The following is a 14,355-nucleotide window of genomic DNA, read 5'->3' as shown; positions in this document are numbered from 1 at the left end:
TACAATAGTGTCCTATCTTGTGTGAGAGGACCTTACAGTGTTTCATGCTGGTATTGCCATCCATCTGGACTATTGTAACATATTGTACTTGGAGCTGTCTTTAAAAACCATTCAGAAGCCGCAAATAGTCCAGAACATAGCAGCCCATGAATTCACTAACACAAGGCTGTTCTGTGGATCAGTAAACTTCTGAGTGAAACTTAAAATGTTAGTTTTAATTTGTAAAACCTTAAAAGCCTTTAACATCAGGCTACGTTTAGGACCACCTTTCCCAACTAAAATCAACCCAAACTATATGATAATTTCAAAAAAAGTAACTAGTGGGTCCCCACTTTTAGGAAGTGAAAGAGATAGAGGTCAGGAGGTGAGTTCTCAGTGAGAGTGCTGGCCTTTGGAAAGGTCTCCTGGCTGAAATTAGGTTGGCCTCATCCCTAATTGGCATCTACAAACAACTTAAAACAGGTATTCCTATAGCTGTGATGGTGAACCTATGGCACACGTGCTGGAAGTGGCACGTAGAGCCATCTCTCCAGGCATGCCAGCCATCACCTGTTGCTTTTCTTGGTTCCAGCGTGCACATGCACGCTGGCCAGGTGGTTTTCACGTATGTGGGAGCACCAGAAACCAGAAGAGCAGCTCCCTGGCGCGCATGCACGTGCCAGCCAGCTAGTCTTTGCATGTGCAAACCAGAATACCATGTGGCCGACGCACATGTGTGCACCAGGAAGCTGCTCTTCCGTTTTCTGGTGCGCGCGCATGCTCCCATTTCAGCATTCGGTGCCGAAAAGGTTCACCACCACTGTCCTAAAGTGTTCAGGGACCGATGGCATTTTTTATTTTTGTATTTTTAAAAATCTGTACCATTGGTGTTTTTATTTCATACAATTAAGGGTCTTTAACTTACAGTGCAAGGACACAGTGGCTCAGTGGCTAAGACGCTGAGCTTGTCGATCAGAAAGGTCGGCAGTTCAGCAGTTTGAATCCCTAGCACTGCGTAACGGAGTGAACTCCCATTACTTGTCCCAGCTTCTGCCAACCTAGCAGTTGAAAGCATGTATAAATGCAAGTAGAAAAATAGGGACCACTTTGGCGGGAAGGTAACAGCGTTCCGTGCACCTTCAGCATTTAGTCATGCCGGCCACATGACCACAGAGAAGTCTTCGGACAGCGCTGGCTCTTCAGCTTTGTAATGGAGATGAGCACCGCCTCCTAGACCTGGAAACAACTAGCACTTATGTGCGAGGGGACCTTTACCTTTAACTTACAATACAATTTAAATGCAAAATAAATAAACACAAATAAATAAATAAATCTACTTTATAATATATAGGTAGGCAGGAACATATTGTGAATTGTTATGTTACTTGTACATGCTGTCTCATTACTGAAATTCTGTTTTTGTTATCTAATCATCTGTTGCTATTTAGCAACTTTATAGGAAGAAGCCTGGGATGACAATGTCATGTGCCAAATTACCTCAAAATATTTCCAAAAATAGATACAGAGACATTTCGCCTTGTAAGTACTATTTTATGTGTAAGTAAACAAATTGCCTTTAGTTGTTATTTGGAAAATTAAATGTTTATCTTTATTTCAGATGATGCTACACGGGTCATTTTAAACAGTAATGAAGATTACATCAATGCAAATTATATAAATGTGAGTTGGCATTTATATTTTTTCTTTTATTTTTTGTTTCCAAGGTAAAGTAGCTCAATGTTTTATATGTAAAACTATAGAAATAGTTATTTAATTTACTTCAATAAGTTACACAGTGGTCAAAGTTCCTGCATTCACTATAGATGCAGAAACTCTTGTACATATTTTAATATATTTTCTAGCCTTCTCTTGAAATGAAGTTTGATCTAATTAAGAGCATGTAAAATTTTGACATTTCTAAATGGTTTTTGCAAATGTCTTTATTTTTAGATGGAAATTCCTTCTTCTAGTATAATCAATAAATACATTGCCTGTCAAGGTCCTTTGCCCAACACTTGCCCAGATTTTTGGCAGATGATCTGGGAACAAAGCTCTTCGATGGTTGTTATGTTAACTACTCAAGTGGAAAGGGGCAGAGTAAGTCCTCAATTGTAACTTTTACAACTACTAGATGCCAAAAGACTGGGTTTTATTTGAAAAAAATTTCTTTCTAAACTGTCAATATTTGAGATTGAACTATTACTTGATTAAATATTGGTGTTGGTCATTTTTAATAATTTTCTCAAATTGAATTAGGTAAAATTGTGCAACATAGATCACATTTTATAATAGTGCTATGATGGTATGCCATAGCTCTACATTAAAATGGGGAAAAAATGAAATGTTATCTTTCCATGATCCCATGTTAAGATAAATTGCTGTAGTATACTGTTTAGAACTATGTACTATTCACTCTTAAGAAACATTCATTACTAGAAAAAGAGGACTCATACCATACATTTCCAGGAAGGTTGTCAAAATAAATTATAAATTAAGTAATTAAGTATAAATGAAATAAGTCTTAAAAATGGAAAACTAATTCTTGGTTTAAGAATAAGTTTAAAATAACAAGTTATGAGTTAGTTTGAAACTTCTTTTCTGAATGTTCAGGTTTAAAATATATGGACATGGCTAAAAGATTTAGCCAGGCCATTTAGTTCAAAAAGGAATCTTAAGACATTGCATTAGTTACAGCTTTATGTCTTGATTGAATATTCTGGAATCAAACAAAAAATTCCTCTGGAATCAAACAAAAAATAAGGATTTTTACCTGTGAGAATTCTAATATATTACTGCAACTTGTATGTTCAGAGAAGATTTTGTTCTGGCCTATTAAAGATCATTTTTACAAGTGATAATGCCTTTTTTTTCTTTAACCTACTCGTAGTGTATTGAGTTAGTTCTTGGACAAAGACAATAAATGCTATTGTATTTTTAGAAGATTTTGGAGGGGGCCAAGACCAGTACTAGTTGTCTATTTTTTTTAACCTTTTCAAGAATATGAATGATTATACATCCTACATTTAATAATATTTTATGCTGAGTCTTCCATTTATTAGTAATTGCTTTGAGCAACATGTTGCAGAGTGAACAAATTAGTGATATCAAATTCATTTATATTGTGATGGAGCACCAGTTTAGTGTAGTGATGAAGGCAACAGACTGGAAACCAGGAGATTGTGAGTTCTAGCCACACCTTAGGCATGAAAGCAGTCTGAGTGACTTTGGACCAGTCCCACTCAGCCCATGAGATGCTCAGGCTTGGGTGACAAGCTGATTGGTGAAATCTTGTTGCAATCAATAGATCAATACTCAAAAAAACAACAACAACCCTGGACTTGCAAGCAATGCTAAGAAAAAGAAATAATCAGTATTATGAGGATACTTAATAATAATGTCAATCAGTTTCCAACAGGTTGAAAAGCATGTGTTCTTATATTAAATGTACTTATAAAATATGAAAGAATCTTATCCAGTTAAACCAAATCTAACACGGCTATCACTAGGATTGATCATCTGAGGAATATAAAATTGCATTACTATATATTTTTTTATTTTTACTTTATACTACTAGTTTCTAAAAGTGACCTGCATCATCAACATAAATTCAGTTATGTTCTATATTAAGGACTACTTGTATGTAGTAGTAGTAGTAGTAGTAGTAATAACAATAACAGTAACAATAAAAATAACATCAAAATCATGTCCATTGCAACCATTACATTAGTCCATTGCAAAAAGCAGCTTTACTTGGAACTGCTTACATCCTGGTATTTTTAACCCCAACAAACTACCTATCCCAGGTCTCTGGGAAGGATTCGATAGGTGGATAAAAATACCAAATCCAGTCTGAACGTAGCTGATTATGTGATGAACCATAATAGCAATAATAATCATCTGTTGACTTTAGGTAAAATGTCATCAATACTGGCCAGAGCCTGGCGGAAGCTCTTTATATGGGAATTTCCAAGTCACCTGTCATTCAGAAGAAGGAAATCCTGCCTATGTCTTCAGAGAGATGACATTATTTAACTTGGAGGTGAGACATTCAGTTTAATTGATCCAATTTTGTGAAATCCATTAATTGAATGCAACTGAGGAAAAGAATATTTGTAGGTCCTGGTTGAACTGTGGGGTCCTTGGTATTCTCTGAATTTGGTTGTTTTCTTGTAGACATTTCATTATCAAACTAAGTAACATCATCACTTCTAGAAATGGAGTTGTTGTAGTGGTTTGTACTGTCGGTGTTGGTGGGATGGTCTCGCTGGTTCCTTATTAGCCTGTTGTTTACTGTCAGTTTGTTTGTCTGAGTTGGTGATTCCTTGATTGGGGTATTGTTTACTTCTCGATTGTTAGTCAGTGTTACTCTTGGAAGTCAACTCGCCATATAACTTCATTTCTTCCATATCATTTTAACTTTTTTTCCCTGTCACAATGGAGAGAATTCTAAAACATTAGCATATTATTGCTAATATTTTATTTCAAACAAAGGAATAATAATACATTATTATTATTGTATTGTCAATATTATCATTATCATTATTAGATTTTAATTATTTTGCTATTTATTCCAAAAATAATTTTTAAAGAATAAGAAATGATGTTTAAACACATCTACTAATAGTATGGTAGCAGTAACAAGAAAAGCACATTCATATTAGCAGTACAAGAGTTAGATTTAGACATAAGCTAAAAAAACTATAACCAGGACCTCAGAGAAAGGTAGTCTTTGACTTATGACTATTCATTTAATCACGGTTCAGAGTTATGATAGCCTTGAAAAAAATGGAAATTTAAATATTTGGCAAACAGCTCACATTTACAATGGTTTGCCACATCTTGTGCTCATGTGTTCATAATTTGCAACCTTCCCAGCTGGCTCTAGACCAGGGGTCCCCAACCACCGGTCCGCGGACGTGCACCGGTCCGTGGAACAAGTCCTAGTATGGTAGCAGTAACAAGAAAAGCACATTCATATTAGCAGTACAAGAGTTAGATTTAGACATAAGCTAAAGAAACTATAACCAGGACCTCATAGAGAAAGGTAGTCTTTGACTTATGACTATTCATTTAATCACGGTTCAGAGTTATGATAGCCTTGAAAAAAATGGAAATTTAAATATTTGGCAAACAGCTCACATTTACAATGGTTTGCCACATCTTGTGCTCATGTGTTCATAATTTGCAACCTTCCCAGCTGGCTCTAGACAATCAAAAATAAATTGGTGAACCCAGATTTGCTTTAACAACCAGAGTGAATTGCTTAGTGATTATGGTGATTCACTTTACAACCACAGTAAAAATGGATGTAAAGTCAGTTTTAGTTAAGTGATGACTCTGTTAACTGTGTCACTTAGCAACTGAAATTTTGGTCCTAATTGTGGTTATAAGTTGAGGACTACCTGTAATCTGAGGGGGGCTTTCAAAGTTTGATTTTTTTTCCATTTATTACAGTTTTTTCAGTTTTCATATATGAAAGTTTTAAGGTGCAACATACTTCATATGGTCTTGTACTTCCTGCAATAATTGAATGATAGGTTTTTGGAAATGCTCTGCTGAAAAGTAGATGTAGATGTAAGAGCACAGCATCTGCTTTGGAGCATTACAAAATCACTGACTCTGTTCTCTGTTTCATAAAAAAAGAGGAAAGCCATTATCCATAAGGCCCTGTTCTGTTTGTCCACTTCCCATCTGAAACAAATGGAAAAGGCCTTCAACCTGTGGACAGAGGAAATGCTGCTCAGCAGAGTAATCTGTGAAAAGGTGCATGCATATCTTTCTGTTTGAGCACAGAGATATTTTGCCTTCAGAGCCTTTGAGAGTACCCTTGGCAATCCTGGTTGCCCCCATCCAGACCTGAAAATGGCTTACTTCCTGTCCAGCACTGCCTCCTTGATCCAACCAATGGACCTTCAGCTGATTACTTTCCAAGTCATATACTAGTTACTATATTTTCAAGATGTTCATAACTCTAGAAACACTGAAGTGCTCCAGAACTTGATTATCTCTGTTCCCATAGGCTGAATAAGTTTTTAACTGGGATTTTGTTATTCATGTGTGAATGTTGGTATGCAATTCCTATGAATACCAAGGCCTAATTTTTCAGTTTTATCTCTGAAGGGAGCTTTATAAATTCTTATCTAAAATCAGCTCAACAATATAGTTGGTTTTACAATTCTATAATTTACAATTGTTATAATCTCTGCCTTATCCTTTCCATGATTTTGCGTTTCATTTCATGTCATGTCATTATATGCCACATGACACTAATAACTTAAAGCACTGGTGCGGAATTTACTTCAAAAGTTAAGTATGTTTTAGGAGAATATTGAATGCCTATTTATTTTAGAGAAAATATTGTGTCTCAATAGAAAAATGAGGATCGTCCACTCACTCAGATCCAGTACGTAGCATGGCCTGATCATGGAGTTCCTGATGATTCCAGTGATTTCTTAGATTTTGTATGTCTTGTCCGGAAAAGAAGGGCTGGGAAAGAAGAACCTGTTATTGTTCATTGCAGGTATTCTGTCATTATGGAAATTCCTGTGGCCTCTTTTCCAGTGCTGATAATGTTAGTTCATTGTGCAATGTTCTGACTAATGATGTGAGACACACAAAAGTTAGGATGACATTGAGATAAGCAATTAAATAAGGTAATTAGTCAATAATATGTTCCTTGGTTACTTTTGAGTATCCTGTGTTGCACTAGATACAGTAGTCCTCAACCTTTGACCACAATTGAGACCAGACTTTCTGTCACTAAGCAATGTGATCATAAAGTGAGATATCATGTGATATGGATGGCAATGTGCTACTCCCTGTTGCTACTGTTAACCGAGAATCCTGGATCATTAAACAAGTACCCATCCCAATCCAAGTCATACTAGGTATTGTTCCTCCCAGCCCTGAACCTCAGTAAGGCAGGGGACTGTCTCCAATTCCCTTTATCTGCCTATCTCCCGTCTCTGCCTTTTTAGCGGCCCTGCAGCCTGCCTGCCTTATAGGATGGCAAGCAGCTCCAGAGTGAGGACGTGCCAAAATGCATCTCAGCTACATCTGCAGAAGTAAAACTTTCCAGGAATTGAATGGAAAGGTTCCAACCAAAGTGAGCCCAAGTAAGATGTGCCATTCTGCTCATCCTTGTTTCTCCTTGGACCTCTTTCCACCCTTTGTTAGATTTTTCCTGAATAAAAGCAGCAGCAAACCCACCCACCCCACACACACATCCTATTGTTAGTCTGCAGGCAATTGCTTTCCCCCACCTTAAAAAATATCTCCCACTAAAGGAAGACTCAAACAAATGAGGCAAACCAAACAGGAGCCCAAGCTCCATGTCCCTCTATCTCCCCTCCCCCACCTCTGATTGGGAAGAAAGACGCTGAAGGAGGGTTTAGTTTCTTTGGAGCAAAACAAAAAGCCCATCCTCAGAATAGAATTTTTTTCACATCAGGGTGGTCAAATAAGAATGCCAGGCAATGGGAAAGACTGGAAGAGGTTTGATCTAATGGAAAAGCCAAGGTGTGTGTGTGTGTGTGCACAAGGAGCCATGTATAGGAATGTTACTATGGTTGATTATTTTAGCTGCTATGAAATTAATGTCATTATTAAAATAATGGAACCCTCAACACAATTGTACTTTTTTAAAGTGTTTAGTTTTCAGAGTTACAAATTTCCCAAAGTAATCTACTATAATGTGTGACAAATTATTTTTAGTGGTAATTTATGCTCCAAAGGTGCTTTTTCAAAAGGCAACTGGACTTTCTTGTTTTTCTTTGAAAAAGCACCTTTGGGACAATTATGACCGTATGTATGTATGTATGTATGTATGTATGTATGTATATATGTATGTATGTATGTATGTATGTATATCCTTTATATATATTATAGAACTATTTTAAACATTTTAAAAGTATGAGATTTGAAAATAATAACCTTTCTCTCCTTTGCAGTGCAGGGATTGGACGAACTGGAGTTCTTATTACAATGGAAACAGCAATGTGTCTTATTGAATGTAATCAACCTGTTTATCCCTTGGATATTGTAAGAACAATGAGAGATCAAAGGGCAATGATGATCCAAACACCTGTAAGTTGCTAAACAGAATAAACTATTACCGATAACATACCAGGAACCATATTTTTTTGTTGGAAGGGAATGCTATAGTCCAGTCTACAGTAGTGCTCAACTTTTGACCATAACAGTGACTAGAAAATTTATTGTTGAGTCTTGAAGTTTTTAAGTGAAGGATCACATGATCGCACCTGATTTTGCAATGTTTTTCTTAAGCAAATCACAATAGTTATTAAAATAGCTGGGGGAGAAAATCACAAAATACAAAGATTTTCAAAAAGATGATGGCAAAAGAAAGCAAAGATAGTAGTAATAGGTGCTTTGGATGCAATTCCGAAACAACTGGAGCACCATCTGAACACCATTGTCATTGAAAATTGCACAGGGCAGCTTTACCTGGAACAACCTACAGGCTGTGACAATATCCTTAATACCATCAAACAATATCTGCCTTTCCCAGGTCCTTCAGAAAGTCTTGATAGGTAGATAAAAGTGTTCAATGCAATCTAAACATCCAGCTGATTGTGCAAATCTTCATAATACCAACTGTTATAAGTTATGGATAGTTGTTTTATACTGCATTGCAGGACAGTTGAGTTTTATATACAGAGTTAACTCTTCCAGAAAAGACCATCTGAAATAATGATTTTAAATCATGTTAAAACCAGTTGCACAATCAGACTTGTATTAAATAGTCCAAAGCCTTTTCTTAATTATGCAATCCCATATGGTAAAAAGATACTGTCTTAAGACAACAGATGTAAGTGAACAAAAAATTTCTTTACCCAAGATGATCCATTTGAATTTTTGCCAGTTCTCCCTCTTGTTGCAGATTCTTTGCTTCATACCACATTCTTCCAACACAGTGATGGCTAACCTTTTCGGCCAAAGTGCGTGCGCATCCCCAAAATGCAACCTGCGACCTCCCCACACCCCCTGCGTATGCACATGCAAGCCCCCGCACACGTGCATGCCTGTGACTCCCGTGTGTGCCCCGCCCCCATGCATGCACGGCAGAGACCCAAAGACCAGCTGGCTGGCGGGAGGCGCGCAAGCACAGGTGCAGCAGAGTTGAGCTGGGGCAACGGCTTGCGTGCCCAGAGAGAGGGCTCTGCGTGTTCCCTCACATGTGCCATCACAGTTTTAACAGTTGAACAGATTTTAAAAAGACATATGAAGACAGAAAAGTCCAGCTGCAAATATGGGCTATTGCTTTTGTTTGTATGGATTCATACCATGGACATGAAACTCTGTTTTGCATATAAGCATATTAAGCAAGATTTCACATTTGAAGGCCTGCCAGATTCTTATACTCTGGTGAATTTAATCTTAAAAAAACCATGTATCTCATATTGCAGCTTACCTATAATTTCCTAAAAGCAAAAATGTTGGCTAATGTACAACCTAATTTTCTGCACACAATTGAAAAATATGTTAATCCTATTTGGCTGCTTGTATTACTCACAGTTTTCTTATGGTGTGTGTTCCTTTATGTTTATAGTATTTGGCTCAGGATAACATGTCATCATAGAAGTATAGGCTTTAATTCAAAGAGTTTACTAGATACTATTGACTAACTAGTAGTTTTAAGAGAAAAAGACACACATAACAAATACAAAATCAGTACTATACCATTTATATCTTGTAAGTAAATACATATGAATAAGTTAGTACACTGTTGTTTCAGTTATATGGTACTAATAAAATTAGAATCAGAATTAAGTTTACTTTTCCTTTGCAAATGTGCACATTTTCACACAATATCCACAAGATGGCATTATCTTATTTTTCATTGTTCTTATTTTAAAATCAGTACAGTATTTGAATCAGATTTCTAGATTCCCCTGTCACAATCACATATTTTACTTGATTTGCTTGTTTGTTTAATTTGTTTGTTTAATGAAGTTATTTGCTGCCTAACTGATAATGAAATGACTTTAGACATACCATTAGTGTATCAGTAATTAATATATGCAAATTAAAATCTGAAAAGTTAGGTCTTGGAATAAAGTGCTATTCATTAAAGCTATAGAATATTGCAATGTAATGACCTTCAGGATAGATGGCAAAGGGAACAACAAGTGGCTTTTTACACTAATGTTAAAGAAAAACTAGTCTAGTTAATCAAGCAACACTTAGCTAATGAAATCATGATGAGCTAATGCTTTATGCTGGCATAATTAAAGTTGATTTTTGTGCACAGATGAAAATTATATTATTGCAAATATCAAAAAATATAGTACAAACACCCTGAATTTTGTTTGTAATTAGCCTATTTTTTTAATTTGGAAAGTAGTTCATACAGCAAATAGCAGGATAAGTAGAGTTTTTATATATTAAAGAAACTAGAGTTCTTAATTCTATTAATCAGGAAGAGTAATTAATAAGGTATTAAGCATAAAATATACAAAGAATATCATTCAAAGGTGGAAGAGTTCAGATTTGCTTCTTAAAAGGAATATGGGATTTAGATTCTGAATACTACATTTCTCATTGGTGTTAAGAGTTTTAGATACTTAAATATTTTGAACAATTGGTATTTTGAAAGTTTATTGTTAATCTTTAAAATGTTTCATTTTGCCATATAAATAATTTCACTTTTTTCCCCCCAGAGTCAATACAGATTTGTTTGTGAGGCTATTTTGAAAGTATACAAAGAAGAACTTGTTAGACCTTTAAAGACATCACTGAACAAATAGGAAGCAAAAGAAGATTTCAGAGAATATTCTACATAAGACACAAACTGTACTTGTGCTATAATGTTTCTTGAAATAAATGATGTCTGAAAATAATGAAGAACTGAAAAGGACTTCAGCACTATTGCACTTTAAGTTAAAACTGAAAATCAGTCTCTAAAACACTATGATTTTTCTGTGTTGAAAGACTCCATTCATGCTTTGCTTCAAACAAGCCACAGAATTAATGAACTCCATGAGTTCTGGATAATTTTCCAGACTTGGTTGCAGTGCCATATAGCCCTTTTGTTCGAAATACTACAAAAAAGAAAAAGGAAAAAAAAGAAGCTTGGAATACTTTCATTCTTTACCACAATACATGCAAAGCTATTTCTTCCAATGCAAAAGTTGTCATGTTATTTGCTACCTTTTATTTTGGTGAAATATTAGCAATATTCTTTTATTATTAACACTGCCTACTGAAACAGCACATTTTTCCCTGTGCCCTTCTAGAACCTAACCTGATTACTAATGGAAGGCTGCAGTATGATCTAACCCAATAATAGCTGCATAGTGGCCCGCTGAACCAACATTTTGTTTAGTTGGTATATGAACATTCTTTGTACTACTACGTTCTGTTTCTGTTTCTCAGCAGATTATAGCACCAGTTTGTTCTGAAACATTGATGGGTTACCCATGGGAATGAATGTGTGTATTTTGTCTTAACCCCTTAAGTGCCTTGAGACTTACAGTGTATGTCTTAATGGCAAGGGACTTGTGGCCCTCAAGGGGAAGCTATCATAATTAGATTCATTTTGAAATATGATCCTTGGTGCTTAGAATATGGTACAGTAAGGGGTCACAAAAATACTGTTCCTAAATGCTGTTCCTTTTGTCTCTATAAGTACCTATGGGTACATTTACTGTGGGTAGCAAAAGCACTCTAGCCTATTAAGTATATAACCTTCGTTTACTGCTATGAATTGAAATGGAAATTCTGACACATTCCTTTCAACTGGTAAACTGCTAGCAATTTATAATTGAAAGTCAATGTATTGATTTAGAATTTGTTCTGTTTTTCCCTCGCATTGAAAAGTAGTAACTTGACTAGGATATAACATTTTAATTGTATTGATCTTCTGCTTGAAATGTGAAGATCTACGGTGAGATTTCCCTATCGTAGTTATTTTTCTCCAAGTTCATGTTTGTTGTTTCTTAAGTGATGTTTATATTTTTTTTAAAAAGAAAAATGTTTCATTGAAGTTTTATCATTGTCCCCTAGAGCTTTCCGATAAGCTCTTTAGGTCTTTCTGTGATAATTTATTCAGGAATTGGCATATACCATTGGAATTAGCAGTAGCTGAACAGATTGCATATAGGTTTGTTTTTTGTTTCGTTCAGAAATGTTTCTAGGCAGTTAAAACCCACTAGGCAATGAATAATCCTTCCCTATTTACATTGACAATTTAATTCTTTATGAACTTAAATCTGTCTGTAGTTAAATATTTTGATTTGCTGCCAGGTGTTTTTTTTTAAAGTGAGATATGCAGAATATGGAATGAGAATATGAAGTTTATAAAATGCATTTGTGTGTATGTGTGCATGTATAGAAAGAGAGTGAATGAGCATGTATGTGTATATGTATAGATATGCACACACACACACTCTTATATTGTAGTGGGAGAAACTTACAGATATGTCAATAGATCAGGAGGCACTTTCTCCAAATCCCCTTTTCCTGCTGTCAGTTGTACTTTCTTAGAACTTGTAGAGGGCTGGAAATAGAGGTATCTATTTCTCATAACTGCTTCCACAGAGGAATCCCTCACCTTAGATTAAGAGTCTTCCATGGATAGGAGAAACTTCTGTACTGTAGGTACATGATGCCTCGATCCAACTATGATGCATTGAGGAAATTCCCAGTTAGTTTAAATGTTATTATATAACCCTATGCCATGATGTGAAATGAAGGAGTTAACAAAATATTTTACATTTGTTTTAAATAGGTTTGTAAGCTAAGCAGTACTGTTTCTTCACAAACCAAATCTAGCATATTTCTTTAATAGTTCTTTATTGCCTACACACACACATGCACACCACAGTACTACCATCAAGGAACTGATCAGCTATTCTTTTTTTACCCATCTTGTGGTTCAAGCAAGATTGAATCTTGTAAAACTACCACATTCTTAAAAGAGCTTTTTCCAATCTGTAGAAATGTAGTTGTGTTTTCACAAACTGAAGCAAATGCGAAATGCACTTCTATTTCTGACAGCAGTGAAAGTGAAGGGAGTGATGGAATCAAGATTATTGTAGATGAAATAACGGAAAGATCCACAGGCTTTTGATGGACTGTTATTATCTGTAGAAATAAGAGATTGAAGAGGAGTTTCATACAATAAAGTGCAATGTGGGAACAGGCATCGAAGGTCTGCAGTCATCTAAACTTGTCTTACACATTGGTGTAAGCAATGTAAACCTTTTAATGGAATGTCTGCAGTGGTCGTTCTTACTACTGCTAGTTTTTGGTAAATGCAAATAATAAACGTACATCTAGTCATGTTTGCTTAAAAAGAAGCTTTGTAACTGGAAAGTGGGTGTTGACTTAGATACTATTTTTAATTGCTATACCATCATGCTGGTTATTTGCAAGATTGGTTTGCATTTGGAACAAGTTAAAATATATTAAATTATTATACCTATTATACCATTAATTAAGCCACTTAATGATTTTACTATTGCAAATATATATGTGCAATAGTAAGATCATTAAATATATAAATTGTCTCTTTGTAAGATTGTTGAAGGGAAAAATCGGATGGCTCAGCAATGTGTATTATTAATATTGTACATACACTCAGATTTGTTGGTTGCCAAGGTAATTTAAATCTACAAGAAACATTGCTACACCAAGATACAGTAATGTTGGAGCAAAATTTTGGTATTTGGTATGTTTATGCAACATAGAGACAGAAATTTTAACCATCTTAATGTCTTACCTCCAAGCTGATTTAAGACTTACTAATCCATGCCAACAAATACATTTTGAAATTATATTTCCTTGGTAGGGTCACAAAATTAATTAAAATTAAATTAAAGAAATTTAAATGTCTAAATTAGATAAATGGAATAATAAAAGTATCTTTATGTCTTTGAAATGAATATTCAAAGTACATCTGCCCACTATGCTATTAATATTTTACTAATATTTTATATGACCTAAAAATTAATACTGCTAATTGCTTTGCATTGGGTTATGAGGATCTGCATCAAGCTGAAAAGAAAAATATTTTTGTATGTGTTTCATTCTGTATAAAACATGAAAATGTGTTTCAGGCATAATATCATATAAAATGATAAGTGTTATGGATGTCGGATTTTATGGAGAAATATTTTCTTACTATTTGCTAAAAAAACTGGGGAGAAAAATTGTAACATTTCCTGTTTTCTAATTCAAATTGCTTTCATTGTAAATAAGAGCAATAGGGTAATAGTTTTGTGCCAATGTATTTTTTTTTTAAATGTTGAAAATTATAACTATTTAAGGTACTTTTGAAAATTTGTTTCATGCAGAAATCTAGGACTCTAAGACTTGTTAAAAAGGTTTTTGTTTTATTTTGCTATTTAAGTT

The 14,355-nt window shown here is 34.9% G+C and overlaps 1 protein-coding gene across 6 annotated transcripts in view; it reads left to right on the top strand.

Moving 5' to 3' along the window:
* The window catches only part of PTPN4 (protein tyrosine phosphatase non-receptor type 4), a 105,269-nt gene extending 91,175 nt beyond the window's left edge, over positions 1 to 14,094 (top strand). For all 6 annotated transcript variants that reach the window (XM_026665478.2, XM_087950290.1, XM_087950289.1 and 3 more), the window contains 7 exons: positions 1,428 to 1,518; positions 1,598 to 1,659; positions 1,930 to 2,076; positions 3,890 to 4,018; positions 6,351 to 6,499; positions 7,929 to 8,064; positions 10,662 to 14,094. In XM_026665478.2, coding sequence (XP_026521263.1) covers positions 1,428 to 1,518; positions 1,598 to 1,659; positions 1,930 to 2,076; positions 3,890 to 4,018; positions 6,351 to 6,499; positions 7,929 to 8,064; positions 10,662 to 10,748 — 801 coding nt within the window. In that variant the 3' untranslated portion in view covers positions 10,749 to 14,094. The remainder of the gene's footprint in view (positions 1 to 1,427; positions 1,519 to 1,597; positions 1,660 to 1,929; positions 2,077 to 3,889; positions 4,019 to 6,350; positions 6,500 to 7,928; positions 8,065 to 10,661) is intronic.
* The last annotated feature ends 261 nt before the right edge of the window (positions 14,095 to 14,355 follow it).

This window comes from Notechis scutatus, chromosome 1 (genome assembly GCF_049901735.1).
Source record: "Notechis scutatus isolate UNSWTSFEM ecotype Mainland chromosome 1, rNotScu1.2, whole genome shotgun sequence".
Classification (NCBI taxonomy): Eukaryota; Metazoa; Chordata; class Lepidosauria; order Squamata; family Elapidae; genus Notechis; species Notechis scutatus.
This window is presented reverse-complemented; position numbering and strand designations above follow the sequence as displayed.